Source organism: Macaca fascicularis, chromosome 13 (genome assembly GCF_037993035.2).
Source record: "Macaca fascicularis isolate 582-1 chromosome 13, T2T-MFA8v1.1".
NCBI classification, from domain to species: Eukaryota; Metazoa; Chordata; class Mammalia; order Primates; family Cercopithecidae; genus Macaca; species Macaca fascicularis.
This window is the reverse complement of record NC_088387.1, coordinates 60416748-60431139: the sequence shown is the minus strand read 5'-3', so window position 1 is coordinate 60431139 and position 14392 is coordinate 60416748. Positions and strand designations below refer to the sequence as shown.

General features: G+C 40.8%; 1 protein-coding gene across 4 annotated transcripts in view; it reads right to left on the bottom strand.

Annotated features, from left to right (window-relative positions):
* The window catches only part of XPO1 (exportin 1), a 60131-nt gene that overhangs the window by 15896 nt on the left and 29843 nt on the right, over positions 1 to 14392 (bottom strand). For all 4 annotated transcript variants that reach the window (XM_074011695.1, XM_005575780.4, XM_005575781.4 and 1 more), the window contains 8 exons: positions 10276 to 10337; positions 10010 to 10054; positions 7431 to 7612; positions 6245 to 6293; positions 6050 to 6169; positions 3301 to 3429; positions 1852 to 2010; positions 305 to 502 (listed from right to left, as the gene is read on the bottom strand). In XM_074011695.1, the coding sequence (XP_073867796.1) occupies positions 305 to 502; positions 1852 to 2010; positions 3301 to 3429; positions 6050 to 6169; positions 6245 to 6293; positions 7431 to 7612; positions 10010 to 10024 (852 nt within the window). In that variant the 5' untranslated portion in view covers positions 10025 to 10054; positions 10276 to 10337. The remainder of the gene's footprint in view (positions 1 to 304; positions 503 to 1851; positions 2011 to 3300; positions 3430 to 6049; positions 6170 to 6244; positions 6294 to 7430; positions 7613 to 10009; positions 10055 to 10275; positions 10338 to 14392) is intronic.

Here is a 14392-nt window from a genome sequence, read left to right as displayed (position 1 = left end):
GGAAGCTGAGGCAGGAGAATGGCGGGAACCCGGGAGGCGGAGCTTGCAGTGAGCCGAGATCGCGCGACTGCACTCCAGCCTGGGCGACAGGCGTGAGACTCTGTCTCAAAAAAAAAAAAAAAAAAAAAAGAGAACCAAGGTTCTAGACTCAATTCCTTTCATGTTCTAGTTTTCCACACTCATGGAGAAGTTGTTGGGCTCTCTTTTCGTAGCTAATTTATTTAGATAGATTAGAAGTATTTGCATTCAGACCTCAAAACCACAGCAAGCAACAGGAAGAACACTCAACCAACCACTCTGTTACCTTGAATAACATGGGCAAATATAGCTGTCTCCTGGGAGGAACATCAAAATGTTGACTTCCAGATAGCAACGGAGAGGCAGATGTAGAGAATGGACTCTCTCTATAGAGTTCAGCAGCCAAATGATTCCAGTATTCAAGACAAATTTTAAAGATTTCAGTTTCTTCTACTTCAGATACCAACAACATATAATGAAGGGCCTACAGAGAAGACCAAAACTATTAAAAAATAATTCTTAAACATTACCAACTTCAAATTGCTTTTCACTTATTACACCTTAAGGGAAAATAAAAATTCATGTTTTATTCATCACAACTCAGATTTCAATACTTATCAGACAGTAAACTCTGGAATAACTCTGCTTCTTCTGACATGCCCTAAAGCACTTCAAAAATCTCTCACATAGTTGTTGATCAATATGTATTTTTATCATGTCTCCTAACGGAATGACATTTATTTAAAAGGCCTTGAGTGCCAATAGGCAAGTGGTATCAACAACACAAATGTACCATTACAGAGGAGAGAACAAACAAAATACGGAATATTCTTACAATGAAAATATTACTCAGCCATGATAAAAAGTGAGGTATTGATACAGGTTACAACATGGAAGAACATTGAAAACACAATGCCAAATAAAAGAAACCAGACACAAAAAGGTCACATGTATGATTTCCTTTATATGGTATAATCAGAATAGATACATCTACAGAGACAGAAACCAAAATAATGGTTGCCAGAAGTTGGGGAGAGAACAAAGGAGAAAGTGACTGTTTTATAGGTAAAGGGTCATCTTTGAGTGATGAAAATGTTTTGGATCTAGGTATTAATGGTGGTATAACATTAATGGTGGTATAACATTAATGGTGGTATAATATTAGTATATTCAGTGGTATATACTAATACACCACTGAAGAGTGTGTGTGTGTATATATTTATGTTATATATATATATATATATTTTCTTCCTTCAGACAGAATCTTGCTCTGTCACCCAGGCTGGAGTGCAGTACTGTGATCTTGGCTCACTGCAACCTCAGTCTCCTGGGCTCAAGCAATTCTTGTGCCTCAGCCTCCTAAGTAGCTGGGATTACAGGCACGTGACACCACGCCCAGCTAATTTTTTTGTATTTTTAATAGAGATGGAGTTTCACCATGTAGGCCAGGTTGGTCTCGAACTCCTGCCTCTGCCTCCCAAAGTGCTGGGATTACACGCTGAATTGTGTATCTTTAAATGAACAAATGTATGTTATTTGAATTAAAAGTGAAATTTTAAAATAAGGTCTTTGGAATTTTAACCTTAGAAATGATATAATAATTAGTAATTTAATTTTGATTATAAATGTTTAGTCCTAGGCTTTATGGAGAACATAAAATCAGAAAACTGGGCTTATGACTGTAATTCGGAATTAAGAATATATATCATGCACAGGTCAAGTATTAAGTAATAAGAAATCTCAAAAGGTACATACATTTTTGAAAAAAGGCACTTTTAAGAGTTATTAGTAGGTAGAGCAGAATTTTAGGAGCAAAGGCTCCACACAGCTTACCTCCATAAGAGTTTCCCTGAGATTTAATCTTTTTTCTATAAGTTGATCATGTTCCTTAAGAAAGGTGCAGAGAAACAAACTGAGATTTTGAATGAAGTTCTGTTCATCATCTTTTCCATTTGAGTACGCAAGTCGAATATTGGTATTTAAAGGAAGCATCTGCAAATTTAAAAAGGGATGATCAGTTTGCATTTCATAAAACAACAAAAGACATTTATATTTTATTATTATTATTTTTGAGACAAGGTCTCACTCTGTCCAGGCTAGAGTGCAGTAGTATGATCACAGCATATTGCGGCCTCCACCTCCTAGGCTCAATCAGTCTCAGCACCTCCCAAATAGCTGGAACCACAGGCATGTGCCATGACACCCAGCTAATTTTTTAAAAAGTTTTTGTAGAGACCGTATCTACAAATCCAGGCTGGTCTTGAACTCCTGGCTCAAGCAATCCTCCCAACTTAGCCTCCCAAAGTGCTGGGATTAAAAGTGTAAGCTACTGCACCCAGCCAACACTATTATTTTTAAGCCCTAAGATCCCAACACCCTTTTGCTAATATTAAACCACATATAGAACTCCTAGGTCCGGTATACCTATTCTTATATCTCTAAGACCTAGATTTTGACTCTTCTCAAATAAATTAAATTGCAACTAGTAAGGCCGCTATCACAGCCTTTACATTTTTTCTAGTATTGGACTTAATCCCTTTCTCACTGACACTGAAAATGTAAAAATAATGAATTAATTCATTCAGATCACAAACACACACAGTAATCTATCTTTCCTTGTTTTCTAAGAGACAGGGACTTGTCCTGTCATCCAGGCTGGAGTGCAGTAGTGTGACGATAGCTCATTTTAACTTTGAACTCATGGGCTCAAGCGATCCTATTGCCTCAGCCTCCAGAGTAGTTGGAACTACAGGTATGCAACACCACAGCTAGCTATTTTTTAAATCTTTTGTAGAGATGGTCTGGTTATGTTGTCCAGGCTGGTCTCGAACTCCTGGCATCAACTGGTCCTCCCACTCTGGCCTCCCAAAGTTCTGGGATTACAGTGTTAATCACCACACCTGGCCATGAACACAGTATTATAAATAACTTTCTAGATCATTTAATAGATAACCAATCAAACTAGGGCTGAAAAGAATTCCTTCAGACACAATGTTAGGAACAACTCCCAGGTTTCCCATTGTCTGGTCAGATATCTCCCAAAAGACCAAGCTCCAAAACTGTGCAAAAATAAATTACCACAACACACCCCAAACCTGAGTTTTAAGAAATTTTTGGAAACATCATTAACAATTTGTAGCTTACTACAAATTTTATGTAATAAATCTAAGATAAGATTATGGCTGATCTATGATACGTTGTTCTAAAATAACTCATTTGGAATTCAGTATTTTCTAAGGCACTAAAATTATCCAGTCAATTTTCAAGATAGTATTGTATTACCTGCTTTAGTTGCATCATTGTCAGAGTAAATAGCGTTACAAATTGTTCTTCATATTGGCTTACACTCACACCAGCAATCTCAGTGAGGCACTTCAGAGAGACATTTCGAAACATTGGAACATTCAGGAACTATTTAAAGGGGGGGAGGGAACCATAAAATTAATTGGCCTGACACACACTTTACTTAAAATTCACAACTAAAAGGAAAAAGCTTTAACAATTAAATATAGGCGTAGATGTCAAAAACAGCCAAGTGAATGAACATATTTTATCTTGCAGATATACTGAGAGGAAATTCTACCCAATATACAGTAAATGCTTTAGGAGCAAACTAATTTTTTTTTTGAGACAGAGTCTCGCTCTGTCGCCCAGGCTGGAATGCAGGGGCTTGATCTCGGCTCACTGCAATCTCCACCTTCCGGGTTCAAGTGATTCTCCTGCTTCAGCCTCCCGAGTAGCCAGGACTACAGGCGCATGCCACCATACCCAGCTAATTTTTGTATTTTTAATAGAGATAGGGTTTCGCCATGTTGGGCCAGGCTGGTCTTGATCTCCTGACCTCGTGATCTACTCACCTCAGCCTCCCAAAGTGCTGGGATTACAGGCATGAGCCACCCACGCCTGGCCTAAACTGTTTTCTTTTGATGTGTCCTTAGACATCTAAAATAACAAGGCTCCGTAACAACTTTCCTAGAATCTGTGATATGACTTTTAGGAATGTTATACTTTCTGTGTAATTACACAGGACCTAAAACTTGTGATTGCTTAGGATTTTGGGAAATGGTCAATATATCTAAGAGTAATAAGAATATGGGAAAGTTGGCTTACATATTCTATTGTTGAGAAGATAAACAGCTATCATCTGGGGTTGGGAATTCAGGGGGCATTAAAACCTTAATAATCTGTTAATTAAACATTAAAATATTTAAAGAAAGTAAATGTTTCAACAATTGCATAATATCTTATGTCTGAGAATGTTCTCTATAGGACTGTTGACAATAGAAAGGTTTTTACGTAACTTAAGCCATAAACTCATCATTCAAACACCATAAATCCATATTATGTTACCAAACTCTACGAAGTTGAAGAGGTTAAGTTATAATGTTCCAATTAGATACTTAATTAATTAATTAATTAATTAATTAATTTTTTTGACGCGGAGTCTTGCTCTGTGCCCCAGGCTGGAGTGCAGTGGCGCGATCTCGGCTCACTGCAAGCTCCGCTCCCCCGGGTTCACGCCATTCTCCTGCCTCGGCCTCCCGAGTAGCTGGGACTACAGGCGCCCGCCACCTCGCCCGGCTAATTTTCTTGTATTTTTAGTAGAGACGGGGTTTCACCGTGTTAGCCAGGATGGTCTCGATCTCCTGACCTCATGATCTGCCCGTCTCGGCCTCCCAAAGTGCTGGGATTACAGGCTTGAGCCACCGCGCCCAGCCTAGATACTTAATTTATTCATTACATCAGTCAAGAAAACAACTGAAAATATAATACAACCGTTAACAGTGATTATCTCTGGATAAACCACTGTAGAACTTTATTTATTATATATGTGTATATATACACTTTTTTTTTTTTTTTTTTTTTTTTTTTTTGAGACGGAGTCTCGCGCTGTCGCCCAGGCTGGAGTGCAGTGGCCGGGTCTCAGCTCACTGCAAGCTCCACCTCCCGGGTTCACGCCATTCTCCTGCCTCAGCCTCCGGAGTAGCTGGGACTACAGGCGCCCGCCACCTCGCCCGGCTAGTTTTTTGTATTTTTAGTAGAGACGGGGTTTCACCATGTTAGCCAGGATGGTCTCGATCTCCTGACCTTGTGATCCGCCCGTCTCGGCCTCCCAAAGTGCTGGGATTACAGGCTTGAGCCACCGCGCCCGGCCTTTTTTTTTTTTTTTTTTTGAGACAGAGTCTCGCTCTGTCACCTCACTGCCAGCTCTGCCTCCCGGGTTCACGTTCTCCTGCCTCGTCCTCCCGAGTAGCTGGGAATATAGGCGCCCGCCACCATGCCTGTCTAATGTTTTGTATTTTTTTTTTTTTTTAGTAGAGACGGGATTTCACCGTGTTAGCCAGGATGGTCTCGATCTCCTGACCTCGTGATCCACCCGTCTTGGCCTCCCAAAATGCTGGAATTACAGGTGTGAGTCACCACGCCCGACTATTTATTTATTTTGAGACAGGGTCTTGCTCTGTTGCCCAGGCTTGAGTGCAGTGGCATGATCTTGGCTCACTGCACCTTCTGCCTCCTGGGTTTGAGATTCTCCTGCCACAGCCTCCCAAGTAGGTTGGGCCAATGTTTGGGACTACAGGCATGCACCACACCACGCCTGGCTAAGTTTTGTATTTTCAGTAGAGACGGGGGTTCACCATGTTGCCCAGGCTAAACCATTGTAGAACTTAAAGAAGACATAACATGGTATAATTTTAAATTATCAGTTAAAAGATGAACTTTTCATTTTTCAGAAATAGCACTTGACTTACCTCACTGTAACTTATATACTCAACTAAAAGATGGCAATATAATCAAATACATTGTTCAAAATGAATTCATAAAATTACATGGTATAAGTGGCAGAATCAGACTTGAGACTCACTTTAAATAATTTAGTAGGTGTAAACATGGGAAATTTCTTCTGAGCAGTTTCCTCATGTTAGAAACAAGGTTGAAAATGGTTTAGAATGCAGAGATGAGAGCTTTACATGTGAAAAGAACATATGCAGCTATACAGTGACAAATAACTGAAATGTATTCACTGTACCTTATAAATTAATGTGCTGATTAACTTGGTCTCAAAAATATATCCCAGGGGAATCCAGTTCAGAAATCTGAGCAATGTTTCCAAGGTTGCATGTACAAGTGGAGCATTTTGAGAATTTTCCTAAAATAAAACACACTTGTAAATAATTGCTTTCCTATTATTGTTATTTTTAAACATGAAATTTAAAGCACTTACCATTACAAACTGACACAGTTGAAATATCTGTGAGAATTCATTGCACATGCTAAAAAAAAACAAAACCCACAAAAATATCAGATTTAGAAGACACAGAAATAAATATCAGTTATTTATAATAATAAAAATGATTTAGGTCCAGTACAGTGGCTCAGGTCTGTAATCGCAGAACTTTGGGATGCCATGGCGGAAGGATTGCTTGAGCTCAAGAGTTTGAGACCAGCCTGGGCAACCCAAGGGGAAAAAAAGATCAAAACTTCAGCAATCTGGTAATTAAAGATGTGACTATGTTCGATTTATATGCTCTCCCTCAGCAAAATTGTATCGTTTATTTAAACACATTTAAAATACCAATAACGTCATTAAAAGTTACCCAGATATTAAATCTACATTCACTCTAGTGATTTAATGTAGATTAAATGGTGACTGTACATTTAATGGTGATAGATACAATCAAGCTAGTATCTTTAATTAAGATACTGAAAACTCTCCAAAATAAGACAAATGGCATTACATACAGCGGAAATCCTAAATGAGCTTATACACCAAACTGGGAGAAAAATTTTCCCATGTTCCTAATGACTACAACAAATGTTTAAAACTTAATGGAAGTGTACCTATAGTTTATACTGGTTGCTCACTATTAGAGGCAAGTCTAGTTTTTTGTTTTATTTTGTTTTAAAAAGAACACTATTGATAATAATTGGGGAAATGACAAGAAGCAGAGATAACTGATTTGAGGCCAGGCGCTGTGGCACCCACCTGCAGTTGCAGCTATTTGGGAGACTGAGGCAAGAAAATCACCTCAACCCAGGAGGCGGGGTTTGCGGTGAGCCAAGATTGCACTGCTGCACTACACCCCAGGCAACAGAGCAAGATTTATCTCAAAACAAAATAAAATAACTAATATGTATGTTTGGGCACAAATCATTTGCTTAGAACCTATTAACTAGTTACCATACAAAACAATTCCTAAAGTGTATCTTGAACAATTCACTTTTCAACCTCCAGAGGCAAATTATTAGGCCCTGTCTAGGACTATTTCTTAATTTGTAGTTGAAAACCACTACAAGCAATTTAACGTATTACTGATCACAGTTCCTTAAAATATCTACAATTTACGTCCAAATTGCTTGAAATTGTTTGAGAAATTACTTTAAACATCTAAAACATAATTATTACTTGCCTGTCTTTTAAATGCTTAGATTTGACTTGGGTTATCTGTCCACTAGAGAAATCAAATACTTCTTCGCTCAAGAGTTTAAGAATCACCATATTATTTTGACAGAGACTTTCGCTGGTCCTACTTGCTCCAACAATATCACTGATAAAAGTTGGCCAATGTTTGGGCCATTCTTGTTTCAGTATCTAAAATAAGACACGAAATGTTAACAGCACTTCATTTCTCAAAGGCAAATAAAACAACCTTCAAAGAAACTATGTAATGGATAAAAGCAGGAGTAAGGATAAACCACTTTTCATTTTCTCCTCCTTTATTAAAGGAAGAAATGTGCCACCCTCTTCCCCACACTGGGTAGAAAACAAAACACAGATAAAGTCTTTTATCTTAATCACCCCAGGACCCTTTTCAATTATCCTAATGAAAGCTCCAATCTGTCTAACGGGTCTGTCTCTGTATTAATATCTGCCTGAGAGATATGTAGAAATTATTCTAGGAGGCCGGGTACGGTTGCTCACGCCTGTAATCCCAGCACTTTGTGGGGAGCCAAGGTGGGCAGATCACTTGAGGCCAGGAGTTTGAGAACAGCCTGGTCAGGCAGGGTGTAGTGGCTCATGTCTGTAATCCCAGCACTTTGGGAGGCTGAGGTGGGAGGATCACGAGGTCAGGAGTTCGAGACCAGCCTGGCCAACATGGTGAAACCCTGTCTCTACTAAAAATACAAAAATTAGTGAGGCATGGTGACGGGCGCCTGTAATCCCAGCTACTCAGGAGACTGAGGCAGGAGAATCTCTTGAACCTGGAGGCGGAGGTTGCAGTGAGCCAAGATCAGGCCACTGCACTCCAGCCCGGGCAACAGGGCGAGATTCCGTCTCAAAAAAAAAAAAAAGAAAAGAAAGAAAGAAAAGAACAGCCTGGCCAACATGGTGAAACTCTGACTCTACTAAAAGTACAAAAATTAGCCGGGGGTGGTGGCGCAGGTCTGTAATCTCAGCTACTCAGGAGGCCAAGGCAGGAGAATTGCTTGAACCTGGGAGGCGGAGGTTGCAGGGAACCAAGATGGCGCCACTGCACTCCAGCATGGGCGACAGAGTTGACACTCCATTTCAAAAAAGAAATTATCCTAGGAGATTCAAGGATCTAACTAACGACTGGTGGTAAAAAGTGACAGGTTAAGACAGTTTATTATTGGATGAAATTTGAGCCTTGAAATGTAGTAGGGTTTGGATATATGAATTTAGAAGAAAGGAGGCACTGCAATCCAGGCCTGAAAAAACTTTTTTTTTTTTTTTTTTTTTTTGAGACGGAGTCTTGCTCTGTCTCCCAGGCTGGAGTGCAGTGGCCGGATCTCAGCTCACTGCAAGCTCCGCCTCCCGGGTTCCCGCCATTCTCCTGCCTCAGCCTCCCGAGTAGCTGGGACTACAGGCGCCCGCCACCTTGCCCGGCTAGTTTTTTGTATTTTTTTAGTAGAGACGGGGTTTCACCATGTTAGCCAGGATGGTCTCGATCTCCCGACCTCGTGATCCGCCCGTCTCGGCCTCCCAAAGTGCTGGGATTACAGGCTTGAGCCACCGCGCCCGGCCGTGAAAAAACTTTTAACCAAAAGCCTCATCAACTGCATTATATTTGTATGCAAGTCTGGACTCTTTATATCACACACAAGGGATTTCCCAGATTATAAAAATACATGTTAACCTTCTTTATATTCTCTCCTCCCTCTCCCCAATCAGAGACGGGCTGACAGAAAGCTCTAAAGTATAATAAAAGCTGGAGTTAATTACTGAATACACTAAAATTTTTGGAAACTTGGATGTTTCTAAATCTTATTTAAATAGAAATTACTGTTTTTTCCTCCCACACATACCAGAGTTCTCTGAAAAAAAAATTATATTACTACAGAAAACAGATAAATACAAAAATTATAAATGTAGTCTACATAGATAGTTTAAGGACTAAGCATGGAAATCGATTAGAAGGACAAGGAAATCAAAGGACTGAGAGAGATAACGTGCAAAGGAACATGCACAGGCATATCACAAAATTAAAAAACAATCCGACTGGGTGCTGGCTCACACCTATAATCCCAGCACTTTGGGAGGTCGAGGTGGGTGGATCACCTGAGGTCAAGAGTTTGAGATCAGCCTGGACAACACGGTGAAACCCTGTCTCTACTAAAGATACAAAAAATTAGCCAAACATGGCGGCAGGCACCTGTAATTCCAGCCATTCAGGAGGCGGAGACAGCAGTGAGCTGAGATAGTACCACTGCACTCCAGCCTGGGCAACAGAGTGAGACAGTCTCCAAAAAAAAATAAAAAATAAAAAAAGAAAATAAAAAGAAAAGAATTCAACATAAAGTCCAGTCCACACTGCAGCCACATAAATGATGGCTTTAACGTTATTTGATGATCCCTGCCACAGCAAATTTTAACATTCAAGTACTAGACAGTAGGTCACCTAATACTGTAAGAATACTATAACTACTTCTGCAAATATTAGTATACTTTATTTTCTAAGTAGGTCAAACATTTTGTTCAAATAGTAAGCATAATTCTTCTGAGGAAAATAGTTAAGTTAAAGCTTACCTGAACAAGGATCATATTTAATTTTCCGATATACACCTTTTCTTTCTAAGGAAAAATAAAAGATTCAGTGAGAGCCTGAGGTAAGTACAATAAATAAGAATATAACCATAGACAATCCTCCTAAGAAACAAATGATTACAGTCTACTGCAAATGACTGACTGTGCGTATGTGTGACTATGTGTCTTGACAGAATTAGGTTGTAGTCAAAGACTCAATATCTAAATGATTTTATGCTCTCCCAATAATCTCCAAAATAAACTCTTACCTCTACACAAGTTGGGTCAGATGACGTCTTGATAATGAGGCCAACAACGTATTTTTTTATTCCTATTAAAAAAATTGCACATAATAAGAAAATTGTTGAGCTCTTTTGTAGCATGCAAATAAATTTTGAGAACTAATTAATGTGGGAATGGAGGGACTAAGTAAAATCAGTTAATATACTCTAATCCCATCACCAGTATCGGCATTAAAAAAAAATTCTGGCCAGGTGTAGTGGCTCACGCTTGTAATCCCAGCAATTCTTTGGGAGGCTGAGGTGGGTGAACCACTTGAGGTCAGGAGTTTAGGGCCAGCCTGACCAACATGGTGAAACCCTGTCTCTACTAAAAATACAAAAATTAACTGGGCGTGGTTGCGGGCACCTGTATAACCCCAGCTACTCAGGAGGCTGAGGCAGGAGAATCGCTTGAATCCAGGAGGCAGAGGTTGCAATGAACAGAGATCACGTCATTGCACTCCAACCTGGGCAACAGAGTGAGACTCGTAGAAAAAAAAAAAAAAATCCAATGAATTCAATGTGCTATTCATACTTTTAAAGATGGGATCTGGCATTGTTGCCCAGGTTGGTTTTAAACTCGTAGGCTCAAGTGATCCTCCTGCCTGGGCCTCCCTCTGCGCTGAAATTACAGGAGCAAGCCAACACGCCCAGCCTGTAACAAACTGCTATTTCAGTTTCTCTCATCATCATTTGGTTTCACGTGTCTTTTTTTCGAGATGGAGTCCTGCTATGTCACCCACGCTGGAGTGCAGTGGCACAATCTTGGCTCACTGCAACCTCCGCCTCCCAGGTTCAAGTGATTCTCCTGCCTCAGGCTCCCAAGTACAGGCATCCGCCACCACGCCTGACTAATTTTTTATTCTTAATAAGAGACAGGGTTTCACCATGTTGGCCAAGCTGATCTTGAACTCCTGACCTCAAGTGATCCGCCCTCCTCAGCCTCCCAAATTGCTGGGATTACAGGCATGAGCTACTGCACCCGGCCCTTTCTTTCTTTCTTTTTTTTTTTTTTTGAGACGGAGTCTCGCTCTGTTGCCCAGGCTGGAGTGCAGTGGCCGCATCTCAGCTCACTGCAAGCTCCGCCTCCCGGGTCTACGCCATTCTCCTGCCTCAGCCTCCTGAGTAGCTGGGACTACAGGCACCCGCCACCTCACCCGGCTAGTTTTTTGTATTTTTTTTTAGTAGAGACGGGGTTTCACCGTATTAGCCAGGCTGGTCTCTATCTCCTGACCTTGTGATCCGCCTGTCTCGGCCTCCCAAAGTGCTGGGATTACAGGCTTGAGCCACCGCGCCCGGCCCCTTTCTTTCTTTTTTTGGAGACAGTCTTGCTCTGTTGCCCAGGCTGGATTACAGAGGCACGTTCCTGGCTCACTGCAACCTCCGCCTCCACCTCCTAGGTTCAAGCGATTGTCCTGTCTCAGCATCCTGAGCAGCTGGGATTATAGGCATGCATCACCACACCCAGCTACCTTTTTTTTTTTTTTTTGAGACTGTCTCGGCTCTGTCGCCCAGGCTGGAGTGCAGTGGCAAGATCTCGGCTCACTGAAAGCTCTGCCTCCCGGGTTCACGCCACTGTCCTGCCTCAGCCTCCGGAGTAGCTGGGACTACAGGTGCCTGCCATCACGCCTGGCTAATTTTTTGTATTTTTAGTAGAGATGGGGTTTCACCGTGTTAGCCAGGATAGTCTCGATCTCCTGACCTCGTGATCACCCCGCCTCGGCCTCCTGAAGTGCTGGGATTACAGGCGTGAGCCACCGCGCCTGGCACACCCAGCTACTTTTTGTATTTTTGTAAAGACATGTTTTCACCATGTTGGCCAGGCTGATCTGGAACTCCTGACCTCAAGTATCTGCCTGCTTCAGCCTCCCAGACTGCTAGGATTACAGGTATGAGCCACCACGCCTGGCCCAAACTTCTAACCCATAAAAATTTATTGATGGCTTGGGCACAGTGGCTTACTCTTATAATCCTAGCACTTTGGGAGGATGAAGTGGGTGGATCGCTTGAGGCCTAGAGGTGGAGGCTGCAGCGAGCTGAGATCGTGCCACTGCACTCCAGCCTGGGCAACAGAGCAAGCTCTTGTCTCAAAAATCAATGTAAGTGTTATTATTTTCCACTACACATTAATTGCAACATTAAGCTCATATTAGAAATACAACATTAACTTCACACATACAATTTTTTTTTTAAAAAAGAGGGAAGTTTAGGAAAAAAGCTTTCATTTCAAATGCTCTTATGGATCTCTCCATAGTAAAACCTACTCTTTAAACAGTTAAGACATGATACTCATATCCTTGATTTTAATTTGCATCATGTAGAATTTGCTGAGCATCTACTATAGGTTCCATTCTCCAAAATCACAGGGTTCAAGAGTGTTGCAGAATATTAAATTCTTAGAACATTTTTAAAGGAAAAGTAGTGTGGTACACCTATATTGAAACACTAAAAGGATATGAAATAGCAACCCTAATTGAACAAATTACTATTTCCTGCTATGTAAAATTAACAATTATAAATACTCCCACATCTGTTCAATTTAGGCTTTGTCACCAAATCAGTTAAATTATGAAGATTTTTTGTTTTCATAGCTTTCATATTTTTGGAAAAGCAGTTTAAGGTTGTAGAGCTGTATGTTCCAAGTCTCATCTAACATATATATAGAACTGAGTGAAATTTTTGTTGAGAAGGAAAATACAAAATTTAGTCATTAGAATTAGCTGGAAACAGACAACTTGAAGGCAGCAAAATGCTTGTGAGATTGCATAACTATGAGTTAATGTATTAAATTCACTTTCAAACTATGGTTCTTCACTGGCACTTAATTACATAATTTTTATTAACGATGACAAAACTAGCCATTTCCCACAATACCCCAAATAAAAAAATTCTGTTAAAAGTAATTATGGAAAGATTTTCCTAATTATGAAAAAATATTACTAATACAGTAAAGCAACATAACACATATAATAGAAATCTAATGCTGTCAAGTGTCAATAGGCGCAGTAACATTTATGCTACAAATACATAAAATGAATAGGGAAATGGAAAATACATTTTTTACATTTTGTTTTAGAGACAGGGCCTTGCTCTGTTGCCCACACTAGAATGCAGTGGTGCCATCACAGCTCACTGCAGCCTTGAACTCCTGGGCTCAAGCGATCCTCCTGCCTCAAATAGCTGAGTAGCTGGGCCCACAGGTGCTTAGCACCATGCCTGGCTAATTCTTCCTGGTCTCACTATTGCTGGGGCTGGCCTTGAACTCCACACCTCAAGCAATCCTCCTACCTTGGCCACATTTTATGTTAGGATTACAGGCCTGACTCACCATACCCGGCCTAATACTACTTTTAAAAACAAAAAGTAGGAAATCAATTTTCCTTTTAAATGAACACTAAATTATAAGAATTAACTTGGGTAATCTATGCAACATTCTCACTTTTTTTTTTTTGAGACGGAGTCTCCGTCTGTCATCCAGGCTGGAGTGCAGTGGCATGATCTCAGCTCACTGACACGGTTGCCTTCCGGGTTCAAGCGATTCTCCTGCCTCAGCCTCTTGAGTAGCCTGGACTACAGGTGCGTGCCACTACATCCAGCTACTTTTTTTGTATTTGTTTTTTTGGAGTCAGAGCCTCACTCCGTCCCCCAGACTGGAGTGCAGTGGCGCGACCTCAGCTCACTGCAACCTCTGCCTTCCGGGTTTAAGCGATTATCCTGCCTCAGCATCCCAAAGTGCTAGGATTACAAGCGTGAGCCACTGCACCTGGCTTTTTCGGGTATTTTCAGTAGAGATGGGGTTTCACCATTTTGGCCAGGCTGTCTCGAACTCCTGACTTCAGGTGATCCGCCCACCTCGGCATCCCGAAGTGCTGGGATTACAGGTATGAGCCACTGCGCCTGGCCGATTCTCTTATAGTAATATTTCACTTCAAACTACTTTCCATATGTCCTTAATGCTCCCTACATCTAATCAATGATTTCGATAGTACCTACCCTTTTGTTCCTTACAGATTATTATCAATAAAACCCCCTTGGCCAGGTACAGTGGTCCTAGAAGCTCTGATTGCCTAGTGCAAGGATTATTTGATCAAGTACCATTGTTCAT